Below are 16383 nucleotides of genomic sequence, written 5' to 3' on the forward strand. Positions count from 1 at the left end.
AGGTGGGAAATGTTCTGAGTTGCATTAAGGCTGTTTTAAGTCCATATCAATTCATGAAAACACTAGAAATACATTGTTGCAATTCCATTTCTGACCATTAGATGGCACTAAATCTCACACACTAGGACTTTAAAGTTTGACCTATTATCTGATGTAGAAAGATTATATTTCCGTAAAGCAGCAGGGGTGGAACTGTACAAAAGAAACCCAAACTAGGTTGAGTATTTTTGAAAACTCTTGTTTTTTTGGTTTTTTTGGCCGCTGCCACACATGGTTTCAATGTTTGTACAGTGAAGCGTTGACACACACACACATACACACACACACACACACATACACAGGATGGGGTCCACACAGACAACATGAAGCGGTGTGCTCCGACTGGAGAACACACAACAACAACAACCACAATAACAACGACAACGACAACAACAACAACAACAACAGGAGACGGGGAGGAGAGAGAGAGACACACAGACAGAGGGGATCCTCCTCCTGCTTTTTTTTCTTTCTTTTTTTCCCCCAGCCATCATCTTCCTCTACCGCATCCCTTTCTCTCCCCTCACCTTGTTGGGCTTGACAGCTCTCTGCAGGTTCTCGATCCATTTGTCTCTCTCTGCAGCTGAGCGACACGCAAAGCACTTGGTTCCCGATGCAGTAGTCACCTGAGGTTATATAGCCAATGGTAAATTCATCAGCCACAGCCATTTAGTCACTATGGAGACTGAGGCGCCAAGAAAAAAACAAACAAACAAACAAAAAAAAAACATTTTTGTCTTGCATTCACACTCATCTTTGGCTTCGCTCTCCGCTAATGGAGAAAAGTGACGGGAGCTGCCAGAGTCGATGAAACAGCTTGCACACGTGTGCCGCATGATTTGGCTGCCGCCGACTCACCTCGAAGCAGTACTCCTGGCCCAGGATGCTGGAGTGGACGGGCTTGATGATGGCGTCCTCGTCCAGGGTGAGGTCCAGCGCCTCTGCGGCGCTGCTGGGGGACAATAAGGACTCATGGGAGTGGGACTCTTTGAAGCTCTGCATCAAACGGGTCCTGGGGAAGTGGGGAGGGACACAGCTGTGGTCAGAGAGGGCAGGTGGGGGTGGGGGGGGAGGGGGTCAGGGGGGCTTCAGCGGGGAAGAAAATCTGCCGCCATAGTAATAACTGTCAGCGAAAAGAGAGCACTGTGATTTATACGCAGTAGGGTCAACAATAATACATGTAAAGTGTAATTCTTTCTTTTGAGACAATTTATTTTGCTTTAATTTAGTCTCAAGAGACAACTTAAAAGTATTATTAAATAGCAGCTTTTTTTTTTCAATTAGTTTAAATTAAACAGAATTTTTCTGATAGCAATTTAAAGATTTAGTCCTTACTGTTATTCATTTTATGTTGTTTTTTTTTTTTGCGTTTGTCTTACGATGTCATTGTGCGACCAACTAAACAATGATGATAACAATAACATGCACTTTGTAAATAATCAAACTGATTTAGAATTTTTTTAGGTTGGTCACAGACTCACTCAGGAGGGAGCGGTTGTCCGCGCCGCCAAATTCTCAGTTTGACACGGCGGAGAAGCTTTTCAACACTTTCAACCCGAAGCGACGCCGAAGCCAAACACAACACATCCAGGACTTTCAAAACAACAAATCCATCGATCCAGCAGCACCAAAGACAACTGACGCACCCACAGAAAAGACCTCAACACTTGAGCTGACACACACACACACAAACACGCACGTTAAACACAGTGAGCGGCTCAGCAGCATCAGGCGACCCAAGACGGACGGACGTACAGCGGCGGCGAGGTGAGGCGGCGGTGAGCGAGGACCATCAGCTGCGGCCGATCGAGGCGCCGAGCGACGGACGACGAGCAGAGGAAGAAAAAGAAAAAGGTGGAAGAAGACTCTTCACATCCTCCGAGTCTCCAAAACCTTCAACCTCAAACATGACACTCGTCAGCCGAGCTGCTGATTACGCACAGGGGACCGTGGGTTGGCAGCGGGAGAGAGAGAGAGAGAGAGAGAGAGAGAGAGAGAGAGGGAGAGAGAGAGAGAGAGAGAGAGAGAGAGAGAGAGAGGGAGGGAGGGAGGGAGAGAGAGAGAGAGAGAGAGAGAGAGAGAGAGAGGGAGGGAGAGAGAGAGAGAGAGAGAGAGAGAGGGAGGGAGGGAGGGAGAGAGAGAGAGAGAGAGAGAGGGAGGGAGAGAGAGGGAGGGAGGGAGAGAGAGAGAGAAAGAGAGGGAGAGAGGGAGGGAGAGACAAAGAGGAGAAAGTGGGGGGTTGGTGGTGGGGAGGGGATAAAAATAGAGCCAGGGGACTGAGTCAGAATGAGGGGAGGGCGAGGGGGGTCAGGGGGGAAGAGGGGTGAGGGCTGGGAGGCGGGGCAGAGGCCTCCAAACCTCAGTAGAGGAAGTCAGCTGATTATGCAAACAGCTGATCGCCCAGTGAGGAGGAGAGAGAGAGAGAGAGAGAGAGAGAGAGAGAGGGAGAGAGAGAGAGGATCAGAGAGGAGAGAGAGGAGTGACACACACACACACACACACACACACACACACACACACACACACACACACACACTCAAGTAACAGAAACCTTTCCAGCATTATGACACCTCGTTACTGAAGTCATCAACAATACAAGCAGAGCTGGAATGATTTGTCGACACATGTGCGCATGCACACGCACGCACGCACGCACGCACGCACGCACGCACGCACGCACGCACGCACGCACGCACACACTGAAGTCGGTGGCAGCCTGCAGACGTTTCATTAAGCGTAAAGGTCAGACGCATTGTTTTCGTCTTTCGAAAATTCATTTCCAACGTCTTTAATTTGCATTATTGTTAATCAAAGCCAATCAAGGCGACCGCAGGCAGGCAGGCAGGCAGGCAGGCAGGCAGCAGTTCGAATTGGACGTGTCTTTTTTTTTTGTTTACACTCCCAGATGAGAGATTAATGGAGAAGAAAAATACCAAATAAAAAACTCAGTGAAAACAAAGTTGGTTCAATCTGTTTTGTTTAAAATACCTCAATTAATAACAACTGACAATAACATAACTAACGACAACTAATAACAACAACTGACTAATGACAATCTCGCTGGATGTTTCTTTCTGCGTTGGAAAATTGAATAAAATAAATTGTCCAGTTTCTCAATCCTGACTGAGAAATAGTCTGAAGTCTACATGCATTTCTGTGATGACTGTCATGAGGTTGGGAGGTTCTACAGGTGATGAGAGCATCTCTGTCAGAGACTCTCTCTCACCACCTCAACCACAACAATCACAGGTGCAATCATTTGTACATACATTTTATTTCTTTATTTCTTTTAATTCACTCCTTGCACTCTTACATTTTCCCCTTTGCATATATGTATATGCTGTATACGCCGCTTTAACCCATTTTAACCAATTAGCAAACGCATTTCCCCTGTGTAGGATAAATAAAGGCATTCTTATTCTTATTCTTATGATAACTTTGAGAGGAGAACGCTGGAAGTTGAGCAGCCCTCAGAGTCGCCCCCAGTCGTCCCCCCCCCCCCCCTCAGTTGATCCTTCTCCCCACTGCAACTCTCTGCGGGTGAATTCAGAGGAGCTGCAGATGTTCCCCGACAGCAAACCATCGCTGGCTCAAACCCGGAGCGGCCGACGCAACCTTGACTTCACAAGGCTTCTGACTCCTGCGACCAGCTGGAGATAGCAAACAGCCGCAGTCTTTCCAAATGAATAAATCATGCGGACGAAAAAAAAAAAAAAAAAAAAACTTCACCCCGACGGGACACCTGGCTCCAAAAATTGTTTTCCCCCCTCTCCCTGCACGCTCTCCTGCACTTTTGCACTGTGTTTAGATGATCCTGACGACCTTGTTCACATCTGGAGGTGTGGATTTATCTTTGCCAAGAGTTTAGAAGAAACCAGTGAGACGGAGGCGAAGGTAATGAAACTTCACCTTTAGGACGCTCCGTTTGAAACACGTTTGTCTATTCCAAGATGTGCATGCTCGTCCATCCAGCCGACCTCCAGCAGACAGCAGTGTTTCCATTTGTTCTTTTTGTCGTCAGTGACAACGTGCACCAACAGAAATCAACCGTGCTGAATGTGACAGACAGAAGGTTCATCCAATCACATTCCAAGTTCAGCCTCGTCTTAAACAAACGCTGTCTCTGGGCTCCTGTCTGCGTGGATCTGTGAGAGTTAATGCTGAAAATCAGCGCTAATAATACTGCAACATTTCCAGAACCACACATGGAAAAACAGCAGTGAACAAGTGGGCAAAATATGAAAAGACAGCTTTTCTGGAAGTACCAAATATGCTCCCATAGACCCGTAGTCTCACACGCACGCACGCACTACACCACCACTAGGTGTCTTGCCCTCCCTGTTATGAAAAGCACTGAGCACAGACCGAAGATATTTCCTCCAATAAAAACAATAAATAAAATAATAATCATCCACACGCCTCCGGGAGGTCGCCAGCGAAGCGCGCACGCGCCACAGAGAGACGCTGCCATTAAAACCAATCTCCCACCGACTCATTCTGCTCTCTGCAGCCGCCATGTGGGAGGGGGTGGGAGGAGTCAGCGAGCTCCTCATGGTATTCCAACAGACAGCGGAGGGGGAAGAGGAGGAAGAGGAGGAGTGGACAAGTCACTGACCTGTCCTGGTCGGCACTGCGGAAGCGGGGCAGGATCATGTGACGGAAACTGCTGGTTCGGTCCAGTTTGGGCTGACTCTTGGCCCGCTTGATGGAGCCCTTCAACCTTCTACTGAGGAAGCTCTGAAGGAGGGCGGGAGGAGGGGAAGGAACGATGAGGAGGAGGAGGAAGAGGAAGATGAGGAGGAAGAACAAGTGTTTAGAGCTGCAGTGTAGATACAGATCCAGCGGTGGGCAGTGGTGAGCCACACAGTCAGAGTCGTCCAGCAGCTTAGCCGGTTAAAAATAAATAAATAAATGAATGAATAAAAAAAAAATCTCCTTTAAACTCACAACCCAGAGAAATATTATCACTGTTTTTCCCCGCGACTGTTTGTTTGTGAATCAAATCAACGCCGACGTTGGTAACTCTACCGTGACGTGCACTCTGCAGATTGATGAGGAAACTGAAATTAAATTTTGATGAGTGCAGTGGGTTTTTTTTCTTGCATCAACAAATACATCACTAAAAATGAGCCACATCAAATAAAGCCTGGAGTTTAGGTACCAAAATAAAATGTTGCAAAACAGTCCAAATACAACCTGGTGAGAAGAAGGTTACAGAGGGAACATGGATTATTTCTGCTTTCTCTACACATTTGACTCACACAACCCAGTTTGTGTTTCAACAAAGTTCCTAATTAGCAATTTCACAGGGGGTTGGGCACCAGTTAGGAAAAAGCTGCTCAGCCGGTAGGTTTCATGCCTTGTGAGGAACGATGGGTCATTTCTTTTGCCGCCCAAACACAGCAGTTGCACAGAAGAACCAAACTGAGGCGATGAGAGTTTTCACATTATATTTAGAATATGTCCATTCTGTTTTACCGTCAGTCAATTCAAAGTCAACCTTTTAACAGAAAAAAAACAAAAACATCATGCAGCATAAAAACAGCTGCTGGACTCACGCGGCCTCAGTCGCTCAGTTTGTTTGGGGTTTTGTACGATTTGTTTTTATATTTCACGATCAGAAATAGCTTGCATCTGTTTGACACTGCTCAGCTTTAATCCTGTCTGCGCCTCCAAACAAGCTCACTCCAGACACAATAAATTAGAAAACACAAAACAAAAAAAAACAACAGAATCATCCTTTAAATAAACGCTGCCATGCTGCAGCTCAGCGTCTTTGTGAAATCTTTCATTTTTAAAGATGGTGGCACCTAAACAAAGCTAAATAATTTCGTCAAAAATTAGCAAACAACCACTTAATCGGCGACTTAAGTCAATTCTGCACAGCACCGTGAGAGACAGAGAGTTAAAAACTCAAAATATGCACCTACCGCCGGAAAAGAGGGAGCGCAAATTTTGACAAACTTTTTTTTGAACATTGTTTTTAAGAGGCGCACACTTCCTCCTGCATTCAATATAAAAGGTGGAGCAACAGCCTCCACTCCAGCAGCTGGAGACGCCGTGCGTGTGCTGGTGCAACACTCGGAAGGCAGGAGCGCTTTCACTGTTATCTCTCTCATCATTCTGTTCCTTGCTGACCTTTATCTGTCTTTGCTTCATTCTGGAATCCAGTCCCGCGCGGCTCCTGCACGCTAACGACGGCTGATTTGGGACCCAAGCTAATATTACTCCTGGCGGCTCGCAGGTCACCTGAGTCTGCTCCCAATCTGCTTCACGGCTTAGCGCTCCAACGTGCTTCGCACCAGGAGTTGAATATTGACCCGGCTACTCGATCGCATTGGTAAAGAAAAAAAAAAATAAATGAAAATGTGAATATTTTATTTGCAATAGTGACGCGTGACCCTTTCGTTCACCTGCCTGCTGTACCACGGCCCCTCCTTTAGGGTTCGACCGCATCCACGTATATTTTATTGCTATGTCACAGTAGAGAGAGGGGGATGCGGTGGGGGGGGTGGGGGGGTGGCGCTGTCACACTGTCATCTGGCGGGAGTCAGATGTCTCGTCTCGGAGATGTGACTAAAGACTGGGCCCCATCTGCCGCCACCCAGCTAATAGCCTGTGTGACTAAATCTGATTTGGTTTGCCACTCAAACTCTTTTTTTTGGAACAGAGCAGAGAGGGGGAAAGTGAAAAATCTAAATTCAAATCGATGCCGTCGGTGTCTTGAATTTTGGGTTGTTTTTTTTAAACAAAGTCTTTTGTCTTTTTTTTTTTCTGGCAATTGACTCAAAGTAATCGAGTTTTACACTCAGCAGTCGACAGCCCTCACTGCTGGTGCATGATGGGAACTTTTGAAACTGGTGCAAATTTCACGTTAGCAATGTTTTCTATGATCTTTTACTCCACTTCTCAGAAATTGCGTGCCTAGAGCCACAGTCCTGGACACCGTCCCGCCGTGATGTCACAAAGGGCACAGCCATCTCTGCCAGGTTAGTAGCCACACCGTCAGTCAGGTGTTGGCTCCGCCCACTGAGGCCACCTCATCCAACCCTTCCCCTCCCGCCCTCTGGAAACTTATGGAAAGCCTGACAAAACATCAGTTTTAGCAGGGGGCTGCAAACAGAGGGCTAAGCCAGCTGAACAGCAGTGCATTCTGGGGCCGTGAACACTTAAGAGTGCATCATACATTTTGTTTTGCAGCAATGATGAGTGCAGAGTCTGGATTCCATCCTCACACCTGCGCTCTGACAGTGTGCGTGTGTGTGTGTTCAACACACACAGACACACACAGGCACACACAGGCACACACAGGCACACAGCCTGGGGAGAGGCGGCGTCTGAAAGCTTTAAAAGCTTCAGAGAGCAAGTGAAGCCACAGGCCACACCAGACTGCAGACTTTTGGCTAAAATTAGCGGCTTGTCGCTCGGAGGACGACTGATGAAGAGAAAGACGACCTCATTGGTTCCGCTTTAAAGGGAACATCTGCTGAACGCTCTGAACGTTTCCGTTTGCGTTGTGTTGGGTGTCTTTGATAGCCATTGGGCCAAACGTCCTTCAGGTCAAGATGCTTTCCACAGTGGTTTGCATGGGGAGGGGCTGTGAGAGCCGGGGGGGGAATCACAGATTCAGAGAGAATCTTGTGCTGCAGGACGGGGCGACAAAAGGTTGAACGACTGAAAAGTTTGAGGCGTAAACAGCGACCTCATGTCGTCTCCCCCACCTGCCGGCAGCAGCAGCAGGGAGGCGGGACGAGGCCCAGTGAAGAGCGGCGGAATTAGGTTTTAACCTTGTTGACAGCCGAGCGGCAGGATAGATGTGTTTCCTGACCGGGTGAAATAATGAGAGGAGAGGAGAGTGGCTCTGCGAGTCCCTAGCGCAGCTTTGAGCTGACGGCGGCTCCGCAAGCAGAGGGAAAATTAACACTCATCAAAGTTTCACTCAACTGGCTTCGCCTGTGCTCACGAAACACACCAATTATTAAGGTGCGGCTGAGCTTTGTGGATTTTAGAGTACAAACCAAAGACTCAACACTGAATCAAAATCCACCAATAAAATATTGCATAGGATACATCGTAATGAGAGCAAAACCAAATACTTCATACTGTTGATAAACGTGGATCAGCAACATTCTGTAAGTTCTAAGTGTATTGACTCACTTTTACATTCCGGAACGCTAGGTGCATTTTTAGCCTTCTCATTTTTCTTTTAACCTGTCGTTTGTTTGCGGCTGCCACCACAATTCAAGTTTTTTTTGTTTTTTTTTAACGACTGTGAAGTAGCATACGGGCGTTAGCGTACGAGCTAACGTCGCCGTAAACCAGCTAGCAAACATGCTCACAGCTCGGGTGGCACATTTTGATCAGGCGTTAGCTAACATGGTTCTTGTCAGTTTGCAATTTAAAATGCCGCAAAAGAAGAAGAAGAAGAAGAAGAAGAAGAAGAAGAAGAAGAAGAAGAAGAGGTACTTAAAAAAATACAGAAGTGAGAGTCTACGTCGACTTCAGTACGTTGAATGTGAAGCCGTTGGTGTTCACTCATCCCGTGGCTGAAGACAGAACCTGGACATTCGGTCATTTCTGGAGTTTTTGAGAGTTTCTTGTTTTTTTTTTTTCTTTGTCTTGTGTTCCAACAGTGAACGCAGGAGAAAAAACACTGAGGAGAAAAACAAACAGTGCTATTTCCAGCCGCGCCACTGACGCTGGGCAAACATCGGGAGAAATGAGAGAAATTTGTGGACGTGCAGCGTGAAGCGTCGGACCGCAGAACTTAATAAGACGGCGGTCGCTGCTCAAAGCCCTTTTATGTGCCGTTTGAAACCTTGTGATTGAGTTTTTCTCTTGTCGCACGTAAAAACAACAAACTTATTATTTCCGTCGGCGGTCGGCACGTGCGGCTGCCGGCTGCTCAGCTCGTCTCTGCTTTTAAAAATGAAAGAAAGAAAAGAAAAGGAAAAATACAAGACGGTGGATCCCAGGAGTCACAGCACCTGACCTCTTTTGTCGACATGAAAGAAGGTGCGCACAGTTGTTTACACATTTCAACGCATTTCACAAAAAAAACAACAACCTGCGTTTGCTTTACATCCCAGTTAAGCACTTGTTTACCATGCTGCGCGGTTCCACAGTTTCAGGCGTCCTGGGTTTGTGTTTTCTGAATCAGGTGAGAATCAATTCTTTTAAAATGACGACTAAACGTTGTCTCTCCACTGAATTTGTGGGTTTGCTGGGTCTCGTTGTTGTGCAGTCTGCTCTTTCTTTGCTTTTCTTGCACAATCAAAGTTTTAATTTAAAGTAAAGCAGAGCAGCTCAACAATTACGCAACCCTGATGAACAGTAAGAGTTGCGTATACGTATGATAGTATTACAGCAGCGGACACCGGCGCTGGAGCACATCAGAGTCTGATGCAGCGCTTCCAGCAGCAGGGACCCGAGGCTGCCTGAAGCTGTGGGGCGGAGGCGGTGGGGGAGGAAAATGTGCAGAAAAGAAGCAGAAGTTGCAGGAGGACGCAGCGGAGGGCGAGCGCGACGCCCCGGCGGCCCTGCGGCGCCTGCACAGTCAAACATGGGTGCTGCAGCCATTCACTCCGTGTGTCACATACCTCAAACGGGGGCAGTGGTGCAATTAGCGTCCCTCCGGCCGCTGGACTCGAACCAGCAGCCCTCCAGTCTCCGCCCCAGTGCAAGAAGGGGGGGGAGGAGGAGGAGGCGGCGGGCGAGTGGGGCAGGGTGAAGGAGAGGGTGGGGGAGAGGGGCAGCGAGCGGGGCAGAGGAGGCGGCGTGCCGGCCCATTTCTTGGCCCCCCGGAGCTGCTGCTGCTGCTGCTGCTGCCGGCGCCGCGGGGAGGAGGGAGGCAGGGCCAGGGAGGGGGGGAAAGGGTGAGGCGGGGTGCCGCTGGCCCGGCGGCCACAGGTGTGCGGCGGGCCGAGGCCGGGGGCGGGGTGGAGGGAGAGCGAGAGGGTCGGAGGCAGCGAGCGAGGCCGGGAACAGGGGGGGTTACTCACGGATTGTCGGAAGGGTTGAAGGGGGGCAGTGGGCGGGACCTCCATGCTGGGCTGCTTCCCGGTGGCTATGCTCTTCCGCCGGGGCCGATGATCTAGAGGGACAGGGGTCGGCGGGGGTCAGAGGAGGGGGAAGGGGGGGGGGGGGGGAGGGAGAGAGAGAGAGAGAGAGAGAGAGAGAGAGAGGTGGACAGGTGAGAACAACGAATTGGAGAATTCAAGCGGCAGACGCAGCCAGCAGGGGGCAGCGCTGGTGGAATGAAGGAGGGCAAGAGGACCAAACAGCAGCGAGATATGGGGGGGAGGGGGGGGGTGTCAAAGGTGAGTGTGGCGCCGATTCAACACATTAAAAAAAAAGAAATTCACCACACACACACACACACACACACCAGCTAAAGTTCAGCGTGTGTGTGTGTGTGTGTGTGTGTGTGTGTGTGTGTCAGATGCGGAGGCTGATGAAGTGGCCACCAGACTATCGCATCGCAGCCATGGATTTTCTGTCAGTGCCGCCAGACGAGCCCGGTGTTAGCAGTCGGGACGGAGAGGAGCAGGCGTCCAGCAAACAGAGCAGCTTATCGACGCCCGCCGGGCCGGCCGGGGAGGAAAGTGCTGTCAGTGTGAGTGTGTGTGTGTGTGTGTGTGTGTGTGTGTGTGTGTGTGTGAGAGAGAGAGAGAGAGACGAATGGATGAGGGACGGAGTTGGAGTTAGAAGGGGACGAGTCGGGTGAGGCGGGCCTTGTCTACTTACTGGCCAATTACATCCACCACTGGAGAGTGTTAGGTGTGTGTGTGTGTGTGTGTGTGTGTGTGTGTGTGTGTGTGTGTGAGTGCAGCTGCAGGCAAAGTGTTTAAAAGGGCCACAAAAGGTCCTCGAGTCTGGCAGAATGCATAAAAAAAAAAATGGGAAAAAAAATCTCAGCCAGTCGCCAAATCAATAAGTCTGGACTCAAACTAACGTGGAGAGTCTGGCAAAGACAAACAGGAAGTGTTTTCACTCCGTTAAGACACACGTGAGTTTAGAGACACTGAGTCTCTGTCCTACCACAGGAGAAGAAGCGGAACCTTTGCCCCGCTGCTGAGCTAACTCTACTGGGTTTGTGATGTCACAGAGGGACCCCTCCCACGGTAGTGGCCACCCCCCCCCATCAAGGCGTTGGCTCCGCCCTCTGAGATGGCCTCTATTTTCCAAAGCATCAGTTCCATTCAGATCTTAACATCTTCATCTTCATCTTCATCTTCATCAATCAGCTCGGCCTCGACTTGGTGCATCTGTTCAATGTATACCTGCACACTGGCCAATCAGAGACCAGGGCCGCAAGCTTTGAAGGTGCTGTGTGGAAAACTCGGTGAAACGCTGGACGCTTCCACGTGTTGCTCTGCTGCTGCAGGTCACTTTGCACGTTGCCTCTTCCTGCCTCCCACACAGGCGGCCGCGCACACAGACACACACACACACCTCTTCTCTCCCACGCAGCTACTTTACATAATTCAGACGTTACATGTGTCCCTCCACCTCTCAGCAGCACCTGATGTGTCTGCTGGTCTCCATCCTCCATCCTCCATCCTCCCCCTCGACCCCCTTCCCTCCTGCCGCTCCTCCGCGCACCCACTTCCTCCTTTGGCACTGCCCCTCCTCTCCTTCACCACTCTCCATTTTCACCCTCGCTGTTCCTCTCTTATCCTCGTCCTTCCCTCTTTCCTTTCGTGCACCTGCCTGCTCTCCCAACACCCACGCGAAAAGCGGCCAAACAGGCAACCGCCACCGAGCGGAGACACCAGCAGCGTGGCAGCCGATCTGCTGAGCGAAAGTGGAAAAACTTCGAAAAGGCCGGAGAGATCGACTGACCAATCAGAGGGGCGGAGCCAGCTCAGAGCCTTCGATTGGATTGAATGATTACTCGACGAGGGGAAAAAAAAATACTAAAATCGTGAAAAAAAAGTGAAAGGACATTCAGGAAATATTTGCCTGCCATCTCCGTGAAACACGAGAGCGAGACCAATGTTCAGCCGCAGTTGGGGAAATTATGTCTGATTTTAATCAATCAGACTTGATTGATTGATTGACCTCAACACAAGAGACAGCAGAAGACGACGGCATTGTGAAGAAACAGACTTCCGAACGTGGGCCACCTCCTCCATCTTTCTTCCCTGCCTGGCTGAACTTCATCCAAATATTCAGCTCAACTCACTTTGCAAAAAAAAAAAAACAACACCAAAAAAAACCCCAACATGTTACATTTGTTTCTTTTGCGAGAAGTGTTAATTAGCAACCTTATCTCGTAGCGATGCTACACTGTTGTGACACCATTAGCTGTCGGTCGCCGGTGCGGGCCGGCTCAATTAAAATGTCTGGGGTGGCACTAGGACGGCGGCGGGATATCAAGATCAACTCCAGGATACACGGCGTGTCCCAGACTAATTACTTCCTCCTGCAGGGACACATTTTGTGGCAAGGAGAAAAAGGAGAAGCGGGCCGGGAGGTTTTTCGGGGGAGTTTCCGAGTGTTTGGCAACAAGTCGTGCAGTCGGAAAGACGAGCGAGACTCGGAACCCCCGAGGGGGCGACAAGACATGAAGAAGGAAAAACTAGTTCCAATCTGGAGCCATGAGACGCAGAGAACATGTGTTTTATTACGCCCTCCAGTGGAGGGCTGCATCAGGGCGGCCGCTGCGACTCTTTAATCTGTCGATCTTCGCCGGAGAGTGAAGTGTGTGTGCCTGTGTGTGTGTGTGTGTGCGTGCGTGTGATACAACCCGACACCCGAAAGCGACGCCGATCTGAGCAGGTTGTCAAGCAGCAGGCTGTAAAGTTTCCGACCGCTCTTGTCTCGCACTCACATAAAAGTAAAACTAAAAATAAAAGGCGTGAAGGAAATTGGAGAGCAGCAAAATGAAACTCACTGACAAAACTCACAAAAGCTCCTTCTTAACTCTACTGTTCTTTATGTCGTGGTCATACAAGTCAAGGTGAATAAACACAGACATAAAATAAAAAAAACTCAAGTTCTGTTGCTGGATGTAAATGTTTTGTCAGGAAAAAAAACAAAAACGATTCAATTCTGATTTATGGACCTCCTTTTTACTGTGGGATCAATTTATTCTTTAACCTTGGACAGCAGCTGGAGGTCCGGCTGCTCCGTCGTGACTCCAACAGGAAGTGTTTCCAAGCAGTCTTGTGCTGTGTCTCAATTCAGGCTCTGCACCCTTCAGACCGAGTGTCCTCCGTCTGAAGGGGACCCGGCCCAGAAGGACGAACCCAAAGCCCCGCCTCCCCGGTAACCACAGGGGACGGTCTGACCTTCGGCGTATTTCCTCGTTTCGTCACCGCCGTTCCCTCCGGCTGGCCAAGCAGACGTTTTTATAGCATCAAGCTAACCATTGGTTCGCCATCTAATGATGCCGTTGGATGATCAAATAAGTAAAATCCTACGTTAGAAACTGGATACTTTACGTGAAACGTCAATATTTAAATGTATATGTGGTGTCTTTGCCAGTAGATGGCGCTAATTTCGGCTGACTTCCCAGGATCCTACGATGCTTTGAAGCAGCACGCAAAGCATCATGGGATACACAAGCATGCGAAGGACAGTAGCGGTGCATCCTTGGAATCGGCTAAAACGAGTGCGTATTTCCGAGTACGCATTTTGAGCGTCCTCAGCACCCTCGGGAATTGGGAGGAGCCTTTGCGCAGTGCGATGATGCAACTTCCTTTCAAAATGCGCACTTCAAGGATGCAGAACCTGAATTGAAACACAGCACAAGAGTCTCCCGGCAGCCTTTTAGCTGTGGATGCTAAAGATGCTCGTGCTGCTAGCTGTCCACCGCGGTGGAAATATGAAGGAACCGACCTACGGCTGTGAGCGTTGCTCCAGCTACAATAATTAGTGCTAGCAATTTCTGCTCCTTCTGTCATGGACAGAAGACAAATACAATTCTTTGTAATTATAAAATCTTTATCATCAGAACTGAATGTGTTTTTTTTTTGTTTTTAAATAAAAATCTAAAATGTTGTTTAGAGGCAGATTTTAGAGTTGTTTTTGTTATGTGCACAATCTCTGGTTTTACATTTCACTGCACATCCAGCACAGTGATCCCGCTGTAGGCCAATAGGAAGCCTTGAACGGTGGCCAAATCACTCACACTGGCAGTGAAGCATCTGATTGGTCCGTCTGTGGAATAAACTGAACAGAAACTGCTGCTGGAGAACCTGCAGCACCTCGTCAGCGTTTGCATTCTCACCTGCGGCTGCGGCTGCGGCTGCGGCGGTGCATGAATTCTGATGCCACACCCACAGTCGTCACGTTTCTTCCCCCGCTAAGCCGTCCCGGTGCAAACACGCTGTTTGAGCTCCTCCTTATCAGCGGAGGTTGTTTGAGCTCCTCCTTATCGGCGGAGGTGCGAGCGAGGCCCCGCCCTCATCTTTTAGACAGATTAGCGTTCCGACACTGGCTGCTGCAGGATGTTCACCTTTCCCTCAGTGCACAAACACGCACATGCACGCACACACGCATCAGGCATGCAAACGCCAGGCTTTGAGCGAGCGCGGCCGGCGTCCTCACGCGCTCCTCGTGGCGGACGCACGTAAAAGTCTGGAGCAGGAAGGTTAAAAGCTCCTTCATGCATGTTGAGCCTGAGGCTGACGCAGCAGCGGCAGCAGCAGCAGCAGCACACGCATCAATGTACACGCATCAATGTACACGCATCGCTCGCAAAGACGCAGCGGCGGTGACGTGCTACACGTTGGATTATGTAACGGATGTATTATGTATGCATTGATCCAACTAGGAGTACTAGTAGTAGTACTTGAGATAGTTCTACAGTAGTAGAATTGTTTGCTTGGACTGAACCTGCACAAGGCTTGGTTTTATTGGCAAATTCTACAAACCAAAATACTTTGCATGCAGTAACAAATCTAGTTTTATTGTTTGTATGTGTGCATGTAAATACACACGTGTGTAGGAAGACACAACGCTCTCCTTCCACCCGATCAACACACCATGTGTCTCCCCCTGGAGGTAGTGAGGCGCACTACAACAAAAAAAAAAAAAGTATCTCCTCGGACCTTATATTAAATCCTTATGTGTGTTAGCATAGCAGACACATTGACTTTGAGCATTGGCATTCCAGTTTCGCTCTGTGTGCGAGATCTCTGATTTTCAGAGCAGAATCCACACTTCCAACCGTTGGAAAAATGCCACCTTTCAAGCGGAGCGGCAGCGACTCCTGCAACACGCTGCTCCGTACCGGACACTTTTTAGAGAGAACAATGTGCGTGAATTCTCTCTTTCGCCGTCATTATTTGACGGTTTTATATCAAACCGTGGACAAAAAGCCTCCGTCTGAAGCCGCAGATATAAAAAGAAATTCAGGATGCGTCCATTTAAGTCGGTTTCTCACTCACTCTCTTTGTGATCCCGAGCCGGGCTCCGTGTTTGGTTGCCATGGCAACTTTTTCTTTTTCTTTTTTTCCATTTCTTTCCTAAAGCATCTTACATTTTAGTTTCAAACGTTACTGCACAACAAAGCTGTGGACCAGGAAGGAGCCTGGGCTAATGTGCATGTATGTTTGACTGTATTATGCTTGGCGATGGATATGGCAACACACAGACACACACACACACACACACACACACCAGACACACGCACAGCTATGCACGGACAACAAAGGAATTTTTTAAGCAGCCACCAAAGAGGGAAGAAAAAAAAGGATGCTTTTCAGACTTTGATCTCTGCTAAGTGACGAGCGACGTGATGATCACTCTTGTCTTGCTGACAAGAGTGAAAGCACTGTTTTTTTATTCATTGCAACCTGGTATTTGTTTGTTTATTTATTTATTTTTGAATTCAGTTATGTAACTGTTGTTCGGAAATGATCTCAAAGCCAAGAGAAGCAAAAATACGTCAGTGAATAAAATGAAATCTGCAACCCAGCCAAAGCATGGTTTTTGTTATGGGTGTGTGTGTGTGTGTGTGTGTTGATGATTCAGTCTGTGGATGCGGACCGACTCACACACTGTGTAGGTGCGTCTCCTCGGTGCAGTTGCATTATTCATCAGCAACTGTAACTCACTGGAAGGGTGAAAACCCGGGAGGAGGCAGGAGGCACGACATCTGTCGCCTGCTGCCTTTGACCTTTTGACCCCGGGGAGGCGGCTGGGGGTATCGTCCAACCGTCCAGACCCCATAGCTGTCAAAGCTCACTGAGGTGGCGTGAAGCCGCAGCCAGACTGAAGATGCGACGACCCGATCGGCCGGGCTCAAGGTTTTCCATGAAGGAATAATTGAGAAATTCAGGAAAAGTCGAGTTCCCTCTTTCACTACCGATGCTAAGGATGCTAAGCAACCGT

The 16383-nt window shown here is 48.9% G+C and overlaps 1 protein-coding gene and 1 long non-coding RNA gene across 9 annotated transcripts in view; one reads left to right on the forward strand and one right to left on the reverse strand.

Moving 5' to 3' along the window:
- Positions 1–16383, reverse strand: part of syngap1b (synaptic Ras GTPase activating protein 1b) — a 116288-nt gene that overhangs the window by 29990 nt on the left and 69915 nt on the right. For 7 of the 8 annotated variants that reach the window (XM_076043223.1, XM_076043220.1, XM_076043217.1 and 4 more), the window contains 4 exons: positions 10041–10132; positions 4655–4776; positions 898–1051; positions 567–665 (listed from right to left, as the gene is read on the reverse strand). In XM_076043223.1, the coding sequence (XP_075899338.1) occupies positions 567–665; positions 898–1051; positions 4655–4776; positions 10041–10132 (467 nt within the window). Of the gene's footprint in view, positions 1–566; positions 666–897; positions 1052–4654; positions 4777–5969; positions 6118–10040; positions 10133–16383 lie in introns of those variants that run through there. The other variant, XM_076043224.1, reaches the window with a different exon arrangement.
- On the forward strand, positions 6263–8600 carry LOC142899575 (uncharacterized). The gene is made up of 3 exons (XR_012928786.1): positions 6263–6379; positions 6953–7028; positions 8430–8600. It is a non-coding gene; the product is annotated as an uncharacterized LOC142899575 (long non-coding RNA).

This window comes from Nelusetta ayraudi, unplaced genomic scaffold (genome assembly GCF_046127955.1).
Source record: "Nelusetta ayraudi isolate G7.1 ecotype Tasmania unplaced genomic scaffold, CSIRO-AGI_Nayr_v1 ptg000074l, whole genome shotgun sequence".
NCBI lineage: Eukaryota > Metazoa > Chordata > Actinopteri > Tetraodontiformes > Monacanthidae > Nelusetta > Nelusetta ayraudi.